Here is a 15317-nt window from a genome sequence, read left to right as displayed (position 1 = left end):
AGGGAGTTTTTCATTTTAATGAAGTCCAGTTTATCGATTACTTTTTTCATGGATCGTGTCTTTGGCGTTTTACCTAGAAAAGCATCACCATAGGCAAGGTCATCTAGGTTTTCCCCTGTGTTCTCTTCTAGGAGTTTTATAGTTTTGCATTTTATATTTAGGTCTCTGATCCATTTTGAGTTAATTTTTACGAAGGGTCTGTGTTTATTTTTTTGTTATTATTTTTTAATGTTTTATTTATTTTTGAGAGAGAGAGAGAGACAGAGTATGAGCAGGGGAGGGGCAGAGAGAGAGGGAGACACAGAATCCAAAGCAGGCTCCAGGCTCTGAGCTGTCAGCACAGAGCCCAAAGCAGGGTTTGAACTAATGAACCAGGTCATGACCTGAGCCTAACTGGGACACTTAACCGACTGAGCCACCCAGGCACCCCTGAAGGATCTGTGTTTAGACTCATTTGTTTGCATGTGGATGACCTGTTGTTGCTGCACAATTTGTTGAAGAGACTGTCTTTCCTTCTTTGTCAAAGATCGGTTGACTTCATCTGTGTGGATCTATTTCTGGGCTCTCTCTTCCGTTCTGTTGATCTTTTGCCAATACTGATGTCTTGAGTACTGTCGTATTGTAGAAAGTCTTGAAGTTGGGTAAGTGTCAGTCCTCCAACTTTGTTCTTATTCAGCATGGTGCTCAAAATTTTTATTGAAAGAAATGCTTGATTTAGTCAAGCTGGAAATTTTTTATTTCAAAAATTTTATTTTTTCCTTTGAAGAGTTGGCAAACTACAGCCTGCAGGCCAAACCTTTTTTTTTTTTTTAATTTTGTAAATTTCTGGTAAATAAAGTGTGAATGGAACACAGACAGGCCCATTCTTTTATATATTGTCTGTGGCTGCTGTCACGTTACAATAGCACAGTTGAGGAGTTGCAGTAAAGAGTCCATAGCTGACAAAGCCTAAAATAATTACTACCTGACCTTTTACAGAAAAAAGTATGCTTACCCCTGCCTTATTGAATCACTTTTAGATACCACTGCTTTCTGAGCTGGTGCTGTGCTGGGTTCTGGGGAACAGCACACCCACCATTTTGCCCCTGGTATATTTTACTACATTTTGTCCCCTGAGTTAGTGTCCTTTTTGCCCCCTCACACTTAGTAGGCTATCAGATTTACTCACAAAAGAACTAATTTACTTTGACCCCATGGGTTACAGGGATTCAGAAATACTGAAATGGATTAAACATTATCTTTTCCTTGATCAATATGGACAAAGCCACTGAGCCCCATAATTATAGCGATGAATTCGAAGGGCCAAGAAATGGTTCTTGTTTGCACTGAGTCAGGCTTTTCAAAATCAATATGGAAGGACAAATGGATTTGGGGAGGAGGCACGGAACCCCCAGTCATCGGTGGTGAATGATGAGCAACATTGAGTGAAATCCTGCCTGTGCATCCATTCTTTCTTTGTTTGCATTCTGGGCTGTGTGAATTATTCATTTAAATGGCAGTTTAGAAGCTGCCTCCAGAGAGCCTTGTGCAGGAACCATGATTGCACTGGCCTTCACCAAGCAGCCTGAGACTTTGTGTATTAATTTAGCATTGAGTTATAATGAAACAATGACATTGAAAGCTTGAGTTTTTAAAACCATTGTAATATTATGTGAAGAACTTGGGTCTGTGGAAGGTTAAGATCTCAATTAACATGGAGCTGTGGGAGGACTCTCCACTGACAAGTTTCCTACAAAGCAGAGCCTTTCAGAAGAAGGGGTCTCCCCTTGGTGCAGGCAATTCATGGGCTAGACAAGGTGTTTCTGCTTGGTAAGGCATTCCCTGGATTTATGTTTCAGCAGAAAGGTATGATTTCTTTTGTTTCTGGGTGTTATATCATAGTAAATTATGTTTCAAAAAAATCGTCGTGGGTGGAACTTACTAAACGGAGTTTTGTTTCTGTAAAGCTTTTTTCTTTTTAATGTTTTATTCATTTTTTGAGAAAGAGAGAGACAGAACGTGAGCGGGGGAGAGACAGAGAGATGGAGACAGAATCTGAAGCAGGCTCCAGGCTCTGAGCTGTTAGCACAGAGCCTGATGGAGGGCTCAGACTCTTGAACCACAAGATCGTGACCTGAGTTGAAGTTGGACACTTAACTGACTGAGCTACCACCCCCCCCTTAATGTTAATGTTTTTGTACAGTTTTGTATTTAATAATTTAAAAAATTGAAGTCTTTGTGACTTAATTTTTTTATTGAAACATAAGTTCTATACAGTAAAATACATAGTTCTTTGGCATACAATTCAATGAGTACTGACAGATGAATGAATACACCTGAGTTACCCATACCTCATCAAGATATAGAACATTTCTAGCAATCCACAATGTTTTCTTATGTCTCTTTGAAGTGGTTCCCCACCTTCCTGCCCAGAAGCAACCCATGATTGCTCTTACTATTGAGTAATAATTTTGCCTGTTTAGAACTTCATATAAATGGGATTGTACATATGTTCACTTTTGTTTCTGGCTTCTTTCACTCAAAACGTTTATGAAATGCACCCATATTTTGAGTATATCAGTAGTTGGTTCCTGAGTAACAATCCACTATATGAATGTATCACAGATTTGTTTATCTTTTCATCTGTTGATGGGCACTTGACTTCTAGTTTTGGGCTATTGTGAATGGCGCTTCCATGAACATTCACACAATATTTTGGTGGCTGTGTTTCCATTCGATAGATACCTAGGGGTGGAATTATTGGATCATAGGGTAGATACAAGTTTAACTTTACAAGCAATGGCAAAATGTTGTTCTAAAGTTTTTGATATATCCGTGAGCAATGTATAGGATTTCTGCTTACTCCACATTCTTGTGAACATTTAGTATTTTCAGAAAACTTAATGTTAGCTCTTCTAGTGGATGCAAAATTGCATCTGGTTGGTGTTTTATTTTGCATTTCCCTGTTGACTAATCACGTTGAACACACTTTGGCTTGCATATTGGTCATTCAAATACCTTCCTTTGGAAGGTGTTCACCTCTTTGGCCTTCTGTTTTCACTGATGTTTAAATTATAGGAGTTCTTTACATATTCTGGGTATAAGTCATTTGTCAGATGTGTATTATGAATTGTTTTTCCTCAATAATGGTTTTTCTATTTGTTTTATATTGATAGTGGATTTAATGATCAAAAGTTTTGAAATTTTTAAAATCTAAATTCTCAATTTTTTAAAATGTTTATTTATTTTTGAAGGAAAGAGAGACAGAGCATGAGCAGGGGAGGGACAAAGAGAGAGACACACACACAGAATCCAAAACGGGCTCCAGGCTCTGCACTGTCAGCACAGAGCCCGACACGGGGCCCGAACCCCGAACTGTGAGATCATGACTCAAGCCGAAGTTGGTCGTCCAGTCAACTGAGCCACCCAGGCGCCCCTAAATTCTCAATTTTTAAAATTATAAGTGCTTTGTATGTCCTAAGAAACCATTGCCTACCCGAAGGCTACAAAGATATTTATCATTTTTTGTTTTTAAGAAATATTATAGGTTTAGCTTTTCCATCAAAGTCTATCATCCATCTTGAATTAATAATGTATGTGTTGTGAATTAGGGGTGAGGATGTTTTCCTATGGTTAAGTCACTTGTTCCAGCACAATTTGTTGAAAATACTTTCCCCATTTAATAATGTAGGTACCGTTATTGAAACTCAGTTGACTGTATGTGTACAGCTTTATTTCTGGACTGTGTTCCATTGATCTGTTTGTCTATTCTAATGCCAATACCACACTGTTTTGATTAATTAGGTTTATAGTAAGACTTAACATCAGGAAATGTGACTCTTTGCATTTTTTCTTCTTTTTCAAAATTGTTTTTGATATTCTAGATCCCTTTCATTTCTCTATAAAATTTAGAATTAACCTGGAAACTCCTAGAAAAAGACCACCGAGATTTTGATTGTGATTTCATTGAATTTTTAGATCAATTTGGAAAGAATTAACATCTTAATACCAAGTTTTCTAATCCTTAAGTAAGGCATCTCTTTTCATCTATTTAAACCTTTTAAAATTTCTCACAGCAATATTTTGTAACTTTTAGTATACAGGTATTGCACATAATTTAAAAGATTTATATTTAATTTTTAAATGCTTTTTATGGTATTGTAAATGTTATTGTTCTTTGAATTTCAATTTCCATTTGTTCTTTGTTAGTATATTGAAATACAATTGATTTTGGTCTATTAATTTCCTATCCTGTGGCCTTGCTAAAACTCACTAGTTGTAGTAGATTATGTGGATTCCTTAGGGTTTTCTACATAGACAGTCATGCCCACAAATAAAGACAGTTTTTTCCTTTCCAATTCCTATGGCATTCATTCATTCAAACATTCATTCATTCATTCATTCATTCATTCATCTTACTGCAATTGCCAGGACCACCAGTACACTGTTACATAGATGTAGTAACCCATCCTTGCCTTGTTCCTGATCTTGGGGGGGAAAATATTCAGTGTTTCATCATAAATATAATGTTAGCTGTAGGGTTTTTTTTAAGATGCTCTTTATTAGGTTGAGGACATTTTATGCTATTTCAAATTTCCTAAGAGTTTTTAGGATGAGCAAAAGTTGAATTCTTTCAAATGCTTTTTCTGCATTTATGTGGTCATGCAATTTTTTCTTCTTTATTCTGTTCATGTGGTGAACTGTGTTGATTGATTTTTCAAATAAACCAACCATAAATTCCTGGGATAAATATAATTTAGTCATGATGTTTTATCCTTTTAATTGTAGTTGGATTTGATTCAATATTGTGTTAGAATTTTTACATCTAGGTTAATGAGAAATATTGGTGTGTAATACAGTTTTTCAAATATTCATGTCTGATTTGGTGTCAGGGTTATGCTGCCCTCATGAAATAAGTTGGGAAGTATTCCCTCCTCTAGTTTTCTGAGTGTATATCAGATAGTTTCTATTTTTTCCCTACATATTTGATAGAATTCATCATTTAAGGCATCTGAACCTGGGGCTGTTGATATTAGCTTGGCTAGTAATTGTGAATTTACATTTTTGTGTATATATAGAGCCAGTTATATTTTATATTTCTTCTTGTGTCAGTTTTGGTAGTTTCTGTTTTTCAAGGAATTGACATTTAACTCAAGTTACCAAATATTTGCATAAATTGGTTTGTAATATTTCCTTATTTCATTATCTGTAGGATCTATTATAGTGTTTCCTCTTTTATTCCTGCTACTGGTATTTTGTACTTTCTTACATTTTTCTTCATCAATATAGCTAGGGTTTAAAATTTTCATTAATCATTTTAAAAAACCAACTGTTGATATCATTGGTGTTTTTTTGTTAATTTTTTTTCCATTTTATGGTTTCTCCTTTTATCTCCATTATTTTATTCCTTCTTTCAACATTGAGTTTCATTTCTTCTTCTTTTTCTTTTTACAGGAGTATCTTAGACTATTCATCTTAAAGTTTTCTTCTATTCTACTATAATCTTTTAAATCTGTAAATTTTTCTCTAAACTGTGTTTTAGCTATATCTCACAAATACTGATATTTTTTCATTGTTTGTTTTAAACTATTTTCCAGTTTCCCATGTCATTTTCTTCCTCAACACATGTATTATGAAGTAGTGTGCTGTTTAATTCCCAAATCTTTGGGGTTTTTCTAGACACCATCTTTTCTTAGATATCATTGATATTTTTCATATCACTATCATATATCGTCTTCTAAAATTAGCCCATTATTACCAGAGAACATAATATGTGGATTTCATTCATTTTAAATTTACTGGGACTTGTTTGGTAGCCCAGTGTGTGATCTGGTAAAAAAAATATGTGCTCTGCAGTTATTAGGTGTAGAGTTCTATAAATTCAGTGAAGTTATGTTGGTAAATAGTGTTGCTACATGACCACCCCGCAATAAATGTCCTTAGCACTGAGTCTTATCAAGCCTCCCCGGTGAGCAGCATTTCAGATGTTTGTCACAGCTCATCACTGGAAGAATTAGTGCATCTTATGCGATTGCACCAGGAGAGAACTCTTGAAAACCTGAATGTGGATTCCTCTGGACTTTGCCCCCTGTAGTTAGTCTCTTCTCTTGGCTGATTTTGCTTTATATCTTTTCACTGTAAGGAATCTTTTCAAAGAAGCAACCTTTGATTTTATTCATTTTCTCTATTGATTTCCTGTTTTCAATTTCATTGACTTCTGTTCTGCAAATAAAACAAAATTATTTCTTTTCTTTTGGTTGTTTTGGATTTAATTTGCTCGCCTTTTTCTAGTTTCTTGAAGTAAAAGATTAGATGATTATTTTTCTTTTCTAACACATGTGTTCAATGCTGTGAATGTTCTTTTAAGCTCTTACTGCATTTCACAAATTTAGTAAGTTGTATTTTAATTTTTATTCAGTTTAAAATTTCTTGAAACTCTTTTTTTTGACCCGTGTATTACTTAGAATTATGTTCCATAATCCAAATATTTTGGGATTTGTCCAGCTATCCTTCTGTTATTGATGTCTAGTTTAATTCCAGTATAATATAGAAGCAGACATTGTGTGATTCCAGTACTTTGAAATTTGTTAAAGTGTGTTTTATGGCCCAGAATGGGATCTATCTTGGTGATTGTTCCCTGTGAGCTTGAGAAGAATGTGTAATCTATTGTTGCTGGATGAAGTATTCTATACATGTCAATTATATCTCCTTGATGGGTCTGTTCAGTTTAACTGTATCCTTACCAATTTCCTGCTTGATGGGTTTGTCAGTTACTGATAAGAGGGGTGTTGAAGTACTCAATATCATTGTGAATTCATTTATTTCTTTTTGTGGTTCTGTCAGTTTTTACCTCACATATTTTAACACACTGTTGTTAGGTCTATACTATTGAGAATTGTTACGTTTTCTTGGAGAATTGATCCCTTTATCATTATGTAATGCCCATCTTTTTCCCTGGTAATGGTCTTGCTTTGAAGTCTGCTTTGTCTGAAATTAATATGTCTACTCTGGCTTTCTTTTGATTAGTGTTAGCATGGTATATCTTTCTTTGTCTCTTTACTTCTACTTGGTCTGTTCTTTATGTATAGGGTGGGTTTTTCGTAGATAGCATATAGTTGGGTCTTGTGTTTTCATCTACTCTTAGCAGTCTCTGCATCTTAATTAGTGCATTTAGACCATTCACATTTAAAGTGATTATCAATATAGTTGGATTAATATGTACCATATTTGTAACTGTTTTCTATTTGTTCGTCTGGTTCTCTCTCATTTTCTGTCTTCTACTTTTTTTTTTGCCTTCTTTGATTGTTTGCCTATTGATTTCCTGTTTTCAATTTAATTGAGCATCTTATATGAATTAGTGTTTCTTCTCTCTTAACATACAAATTATACTTCCTTTGAATATTATTTTAGTGGTTGCCTGATATTTTGCAATATACATTTACAGCTAATTCAAGTCCACTTTTAAATAATCTTGTATTACTTCATGGGTACTATAGGTAGCTTTTAACTACAGTATTCCCAGTTTCTTGCTCCTGTTCCTATAACACTGCTGTCATTCATTTCACTTATCCATAAATCCTATTCACTTATCTTAGAATATCCATCTCTCTACTTATATTATCCATCTGCTCTTACCTATTTTCTACGTTTTCCATTAGTGCCTTTAGCATATTAATCATAGTTGGTTTTTTTGAATGTTTATTTTTGAGAGAGAGAGAGAGAGGGAGAGAGAACAAGTGGGGGAGGGGCAGAGAGAGAGGGAGACACAGAATTCGAAGCAGGCTCCAGGCTCTGAGCTGTCAGCACAGTGCCCAACACGGGGCTCGAACCCACGAACTATGAGATCATGACCTGAGCCGAAGTCAGACACTTAACTGACTGAGCCACTCAGGTGCCCCATTAATCATGGTTGTTTCAAATTCTCTGTCATAATTCCAGCCATACCTACCATCTTGGAATACTGCTCAGTAGATAAGAGCACAGACTCTGGAAGCAGAGTGCCTGTGTTTGAATTCTGGCTCTGCTCATCAGGTGTGTAATCTTTGACAGGATATGTCAGTTCTTTCTACTTTAGTTTCTTCATTGGTGAAGTGGGAATACTCACAAAACCTACTTCATAGAGTTGTTAGGAGAATTGAATGAGTTAGCATGTGAAAAGCACTTAGAATAATGTCTGCCACAAAGTAAGCATTCTGTATATGTTAGATGATGCTGATAGTGACGGTGACTATGTTGATGATGAGACAGCCATATATACAACATGCTAGCACACTCCCGTCCAAGGGCCATTCATTGCCTGGGATCTCTCCTCTGCCTGGGGTGCTTCCCTCCAGGTGCCCACACAACCTGTTCCTCCTGTCCGTCAGTCTTTGCGTGAGTGTCACCACAGCACTGAGACCTTTCCTGAACACCTTATATAAACACACAGCCCTTCTGCTACTGCTCTCCCCCTTGCCCAGTTTTGCTATTTTCTGTAGCAAGTATGGTTACCCGACAAACTATAGGTTTACTTACTTTTTGTTGACTTCACGTCTCCTTCAACTTAAATGTAGGCTGCATAAGGGCAGGGTCTATCTTCGAACTTTAAAGAATTAAAATATTTTTAGGGCAGTTTTCTCTATAGTCATATAAAAAAGTACTGTGCAGCTCCTTGCAGTAAGGTTTTCTAAGAATATTTTATGACATCGGGAATATTTATATGGCGCTATCATATCTGTGCAAAGCAGCCATAGACAGTAGGGAAGACTAAGAGAGATAGTGTGACCAGAGCAGGATCCATGCGTGTAGGGGACCGCCCACAACCTGTGCCCACGTCTGTCTGAGTTCACAGCCTTATGCCCTAAGCCACAAGTAATGCCTTTTGACTTTCTCTTTCAGTATGAATACTTCAATGCTGTGCTGATAAACGAAAGGGACAAAGATGGGAATTTTTTGGAGCTGGGGAAGGAATTCATCTTAGCCCCAAATGACCATTTTAATAATTTGCCTGTGAACATCAGTCTGAGTGACGTCCAGGTGCCAACGAACATGTACAACAAAGGTAAGGCTCACCGCTGCGGCTCCTTTTAGAGGGTGAAGGGCAGGGCTTGTGAGGGACAGCCCCGGCTGGTTTGGGTATTGGGTTTTATAAAAAACACAACTACAAGCTGGCCGTGTCAGCAGGAGCTGGATAGGTGAGGTGTGCATGCCTGTTGTGCCTGGAGATGGCTCACTGTTTCCCCAGCTGGTGTGTGCATCGAGCAGTCTAACGTGGATTCCAGGGGCTGGCAAACCTTTCCTGTAAAGGGCCAGATAGTAACTAACTTAGGTTTTGTGAGCCATAGAGTCTCTATTGCAACTACCCAGCTCTGCAGTTCTGGCACCAAAGCGGCTGTAGACACGACATAAATCAGCGGATATGGCCGTGTTCCAGTCAGACGTTTTATCTACAAAAACAGATGGCTGGGTTTGACCTGCAGGCTGTAGTTCACTGACCCCAGGTGTAGTCTTTCTCTCTTCTCTTCCATTTCTTATAATGCTTTAGTGGATCAGAAGCCCCTGGGGTTGCGACAGGATCAGCTGTGGTCTTTGCCTAGAATACAAAGTAGAATGGACCTTGTTTTCAGGTTTGAATATAGAATCTGCTCAAATCCAGCCTTCACGTAGACTCTAGAGTTCTTTCCCCCAAATTCCCATCTGCCTGTGGAACCTGAGATTATAATGTCCAAAGACAGGGCTCTGGCCTCAGACTGCCTCTGGTTGGTCCTGCATCCGTCACTTACTGACTGTGACCTTGGGTGCACCATCTTGTCTTTTTAGATCTTAGTTTCCACGTATCTAGGATGTGGATAATAATTGTGTCCATCTCATAATAATGCAGTTAAGTTCAGGATGTTGCCTTCCTCATCCACACCTTTAGTGAGTAGGATTTTGCTCTGCGTTCTCAGGCCTGGGAGGCTCCTACAAAAAGAGCCATTCCTGGAAAAGTAAGTCAGAGAACCATGGCATCTTCAAAGTAAAAATCTGCCCCATTGTCTGCCGCTGAGCTTTCTAAAACATTGGGGGCCGGATTTTACCACCCACCCAGTTTCAGTGTCATATCCAGAGGGCAGTGGTCAAGAGAAGGGCTCTGGGTTTGAGTCCCACTCTTCCTCTTGTCAGCTCTGTGATCCTAAGCAGGTAATTGTGCCTTCCCAAGCCTTGGTTTCCCTTTCTGTAAAATAGGGACAAGGATACCACCTCCCTTTCGGGGGTTGTTGTGAGGATATGGAATGATGTGTCTATAGCCTTCGTGACGAGACTTGCTCATGGAAAGTGCTCAGTGCATCTGAGCTGCTCTTGTTGTTGTCGGGAAGTACCGTGAATATAAATCGCATTTCTAAATTATTCTAGATCACTGTTTGAAGAGCTTGGTCGATGATTAAAGAATTTCTAACTCAATGCCTGAAACATTCTTCTCGTGGTTGTCTTTTGTGGCCGTGCTACTAATGGCTCCCTTCCCGGTTTACCTACTGCCCATCCTTAAAATTCAGAGGAGGCGGTATCCCATCTATTAACTGCTCTGACATTTATTGGGGACCCCATGGTGAACCAGACAGAGCCCCTCCCTCTAGGGGGTCACAGTTTATTTGGGGGAAATGGATAGGTAATGAGATCATTAGAACGCTGTGTGTGTCACCTGCTGGCTACAGTTACAGACATCTGGGGGCAGTGGGAGCTCCAAGACAGAACCTGACCACGTGCTCGTGTGGGCAGCCACATGTTTGTCTTTCTCTGTCTCTCTTAGAGACAGTGATGCTGGGCTGAACTGTCCCTAGTGGGCTCTGGGCTGGACTATATCCTGTGACCTAATCTTTACTTTGGACTCTTCCCTAGGACAGATCCCTTAGAGCCTAAGCCTCCTTAGAGGGCTGAGCTTAACCTCGTCCAGTGGTTGAGGACCTCGTCCTAGTCCTCCAGGGTGATCCCGTTAGCTGAGGAAGGAAACCCCCTTCTGTGCAGTGTGGCTGGAAGAAAGCCATCCTCTCAGCATTAAATACATTCTCAACTGAAGATGAAAAATTAACAAGATTTTACAGAGCAATTTCAGGCATAAAACAATTCAGAATGATCTTTTAAAATATGGCAGCTGCTTCAAGGTTGCTCGAGCCATTAGCACCATTATAGAGATTTAATTACACCTTGAGCTTTAAAGGCATAATTGTACCTTTCGATGGCAGCAACGCATAAGGGACCAGCATTGCCATTGATCACACAGGCTGCAGAATCAGGGCTACGAGACTTGCTAGGCAGAATCTTAATAGATCACTTGAGCCGTGGAAGTAGGTAATAATATTTAAAGTCAACCTCAGCAGCCCTTGCAGGGCCTGCCTACCACCCCTACCCAGACTCACTGGTCCCCCAGCTAGGTCTTGGGGTCACGGACTGAGGTCAGCCAGGCACTGGATCTTGTCTCTGCCAAGCAGTGAGTAGCTAGCGGCCCAAGGGGGGAGAGGAAGGGACTTTAGGAAAATTCCTGTCTCCATTCCACCTAATTCAAACCAGCCTCAAACAGTCTTTTTTTCTTTCCAAGCTGCAGAAATGTATTTCATGTTAAGAGGGCTTGCCAGCTCAGATCTAGTTATTGATGACATGTACGTGGGACACGTGCTCAGAGCTTGATCGCTGACTGGCTGTGACATTCCTAGGTTAGAAATCTTGCCCTGACAGAGGAAACTGGTACAGGGTCCGCTTTCTGGGCAGCTTGGACATAACCGAGTGGGCTCATAGTAGGGTGGTTTGATACTTGCCTACGAGCTGCTGCGTGCTATGCTCTTGGCATAACTTCTTGTCACAGCTGAACACAGCTGGTAAACACTACCTGCTTGTCGCAGTCTGCTCTTCGCCTCCTTGGCTGGGCCTTGCAACCAGGCCGTTCACCCAGGTCAGCATATGCTCCTGCTCCAGGTGCCTTTCTTACAGGCACTGCTAGAGACTGGGGCATCAGAGTGCATGGCACATGGGCAAGCCATGAGAATTCAAAGAGCCACATTCCAAGTCTTTAGAAATGTGTCTTAGGATCCTTGTGGTGCCCTATGCAGCAGCTTCTTCACGAACCTTCTTCAGTAGAGGTTTGCTCAGTGGCTACTCTGGCACCCTCAGCCTGTGCATCTTGCTGCCCATGACACTTCTTTGAAGAATGGCTGCCCATGCCTCTGGAAACTCCGCTGCCTGGATGAGTAAAGCATGGGGCAGGATGCTTGTTTGAGGACCACTGATGGTCTGACAGTAGATTCAGATAAAACCGAATTCTTTTTTAAGTCCTCTTTGGGCTGAAATGGTGTAAAATTCACACGCACACACATGGACACATGTGCATGTACACATGCCTACATATGTGCATGTGTGCATGTGTACAGTTTGTGTATGTGTGTTTATATATGTGTGTATGAAAGAAAAACTCTGCTCTCAACCTGCGCTTTCATTCCCACTTGTACCTCTGTGCACCCAGGTGAGAGTTCATGGAGTATACCTTTGTCTTTCTTCCATGATGCCCTGTTTCACTCCATTTCTGTCATCCCTGCCTCCTCTTTCCTCCTTACGTGAATGTTCTTCTCAAAACCAGTTCAGTAAACCTTTCATTCGCTCTTTTATTACGTGACTTGGGTTTATTCCTTGGTTTTAGCATTGTTTTGTCCCAGGAGTGCATTGCATACTTTTTTTCCTTTTCCACTTGGAGTTCTCTGAGGGCGGGGCACCCTGCTGGTTCAGCCTGGTGCCCCACTTTGCCCTAAACAGCATGCTTCTTGCTTATTGGGTTTTCTAGAGATGTGGGATCAGCTGGGAGATACCAGTGCCCATGCCTCCTGGGCTGTGAGAAGTCAACCCTGGTTGTAGTGTTCCCATGGTGTTCACAAGCAGCAGAAACATATCCTGGCTGATTTAAATGGAAAAGAAACCTTTTGAAAGGACATTGGGTCACTCACAGACTCTCCAAGAGAGCTAGAGAATAAGACTTGGAAAATAGTGGGGAAGTAGGGTGGCCAGGGGTCAGAGCCACACCCAGGGCCAGCCTGGTGAGGCTCCTGCACTGATTTGCCCCACCAGTGCCCCTGTGACTGCATAAAGTGTCTGTGCATCATTTTCCTCAAACTTAAATTGGAGATGATAATCCCAGTGACCTGCTTCAGGGGGTTGCGGTGCGAGTTAAACATTTAGAAGGATGCTTGGTGCATGGTGACTGCCTGGTACACAAGCTTGGGCTAGTTTCTCTTCTCCTCGATCCTCAGCATCCTTAGCTATACAGCAAGTGGAATAACAATCCTAACCTTATGGAAGTACTGGGAGCATGGCAACAGCGATGCCCATGTGGGTTGGGGAGGAGTGGCTCACCCACTGATGTTGGCTCCTGTTACCTGCTGGCTGGAAAGTACAACTCATGTCATGGGGCTGCAGTCAGATAGCACAGACAGGTAAAGCACGTGGCCTGTCAGGGAACCTGGTACTTGACGAAGGCCAATGCACTCTGCTATTATTGTGACCATATGAGTTTGTTCAATTCTCACCGCAATTATGGTTAAGAGCAGGGTTAGAACCAGGCATTTTCATTGTGTCCTGTCTGGACCCCCCACCACCTCGGTGCCTGGGCTGGTGGACTGGGAGCCATTTTTCTCAAGGGCTTGGAACCCAAGACCTGGATATAGACCAGAATTTGGACTGTAAGCCTCTGCTTACATCTTCTGTCATAGCTGCGGAAGAACACAAATGGGCAGTTCCATGATGCTGGGTTGTTTTGGGGTTTTGGCTGCCAGTCTGAGAGTTTTCACCTTCCTTGTCCCATTCTGCTCCCACACTTCCCTCCTTCCTTCCATCACTGTGAAACAGTGGCGCTGCCTCTGAGTCAGAGGAAAGCCAGAAGATAACTATGGAATAGAAAAGGTGATGGGTTCAATATGTGCCCATAGATAACATTAAACACACATGACTCTATGATTCGGCTGGGGGGTCAGCAGGGAGGGAACGAAGCCTATATCTTCCGAGTATTTTTAGATCAAGCAACAGAGAGGCAGAGGTCACAGCTTCTTTCTTGGCAGTTTTAGCCTGGATAAAAAATGCAAATCTTAGAAGTTAATCTGTTTAAACTTTTGTGTCATTTTAGCACCTTGGCCTTGTTTTCTTCCCTCTTCAGCCCCATGAGGGCACTGAGGCGGTGTTCTCGTGTCTGTGTTTCAGATGAAGAAACGAAGGGTCAGAGAAGCCCCGTGACTTGCTCCAGGTCACACAGGTAGGAAGGCTCATGCCAGGGTGGACCTCGACATTCTGATGAGGGGTCCAGCTTCCTCTGATGCCTCTCTGGGCATGAGCTCTGAGAAAGTAAGGACCTGGTCCCCCAGGGTCCCCTGTCTGGGGCTCAGTTACTTCCTGGCCACCTTAGGATATAGGAATTTTTGCTCAGGCTGAGAACCTCAGCCCTAGGCCTATAACCAGCCTTCCTCTGAAGCTCTAACTCTCCCTGGGCACTGCCAGGGCACAAGTCCCCACAGTAGTGATACCCCAGACCCTTCTCCTGAGTCTTGTCTCTGGCCACTCTCTGGCCAGCCCTCCTCCCTCTTTCTTCCATGACACACAGCCTAATGATTTCAATGACTTGAGTTCCCATGTGAGCTGGGGTGAGCTGCTGACCCAGGTAGCTTTTGCATATCAGCCCTGCAAACATTTTTGGCCTAAGAAGTACAAAGGCTCCAACTGTTGGCTTAGGATACAAAGGGGGAGATAGCAGAGAGAGGTGGTCTGCCTGGCAGAGGTGGGAGAGGGGCATGACCTAGGCTACCTTTTCTTCTTCTTGGTTTCCCTGGCAGGGTGTCTGGTCAAGTGGACTGGGTTGCACAGCTCTCCTGTGTGTGTGTGTGTGTGTGTGTGTGTGTGTGTGTGTGTGTGTGCGCGCGCGCGCGCGCGCGTGTGTTGGGGCGGGGGAGAGTGTCCAACCCCTGAAAATGAAACAGGCCTAAGGAAAGTGAGACCCATAGCCAACATGGCAGAACCCAAGGATTCAGTCTGTCTGCTACAACCCAGTAGGTTCTTCTAAAAAGCCCAGGGAAGGACAGAGGTTTGGTGAGGGGGACTTGGGTCCCTGGCTTGGAAGCAGAGTATGCTTGCTGCTGTACGGATGAGCAGGACTGCTGGGTTTGGATTTGTCAAATGTCACAACCTGTCTTTCACATGTTGGGTTTGATAAATCGCAAAACACGCTTTGCCAAGCACTTCTCCCCTTAATTACATGTGTATATTTTAAGGGAGATTTAATCCATATGTTTCTGATTTGTTTACACGGAAATCATTTAAATGTTTTCTAAGAGCCATTTGATGTGCAGGAAGGCTCA

At 41.3% G+C, this 15317-nt stretch overlaps 1 protein-coding gene across 5 annotated transcripts in view; it reads left to right on the top strand.

The window, feature by feature from the left end:
* CACNA2D3 (calcium voltage-gated channel auxiliary subunit alpha2delta 3) overlaps positions 1 to 15317 on the top strand; it is an 860192-nt gene that overhangs the window by 320370 nt on the left and 524505 nt on the right. For all 5 annotated transcript variants that reach the window (XM_058726526.1, XM_058726525.1, XM_058726524.1 and 2 more), the window contains one exon: positions 8857 to 9019. In XM_058726526.1, coding sequence (XP_058582509.1) covers positions 8857 to 9019 — 163 coding nt within the window. The remainder of the gene's footprint in view (positions 1 to 8856; positions 9020 to 15317) is intronic.

This window comes from Neofelis nebulosa, chromosome 4 (genome assembly GCF_028018385.1).
Source record: "Neofelis nebulosa isolate mNeoNeb1 chromosome 4, mNeoNeb1.pri, whole genome shotgun sequence".
NCBI lineage: Eukaryota > Metazoa > Chordata > Mammalia > Carnivora > Felidae > Neofelis > Neofelis nebulosa.
This window is presented reverse-complemented; position numbering and strand designations above follow the sequence as displayed.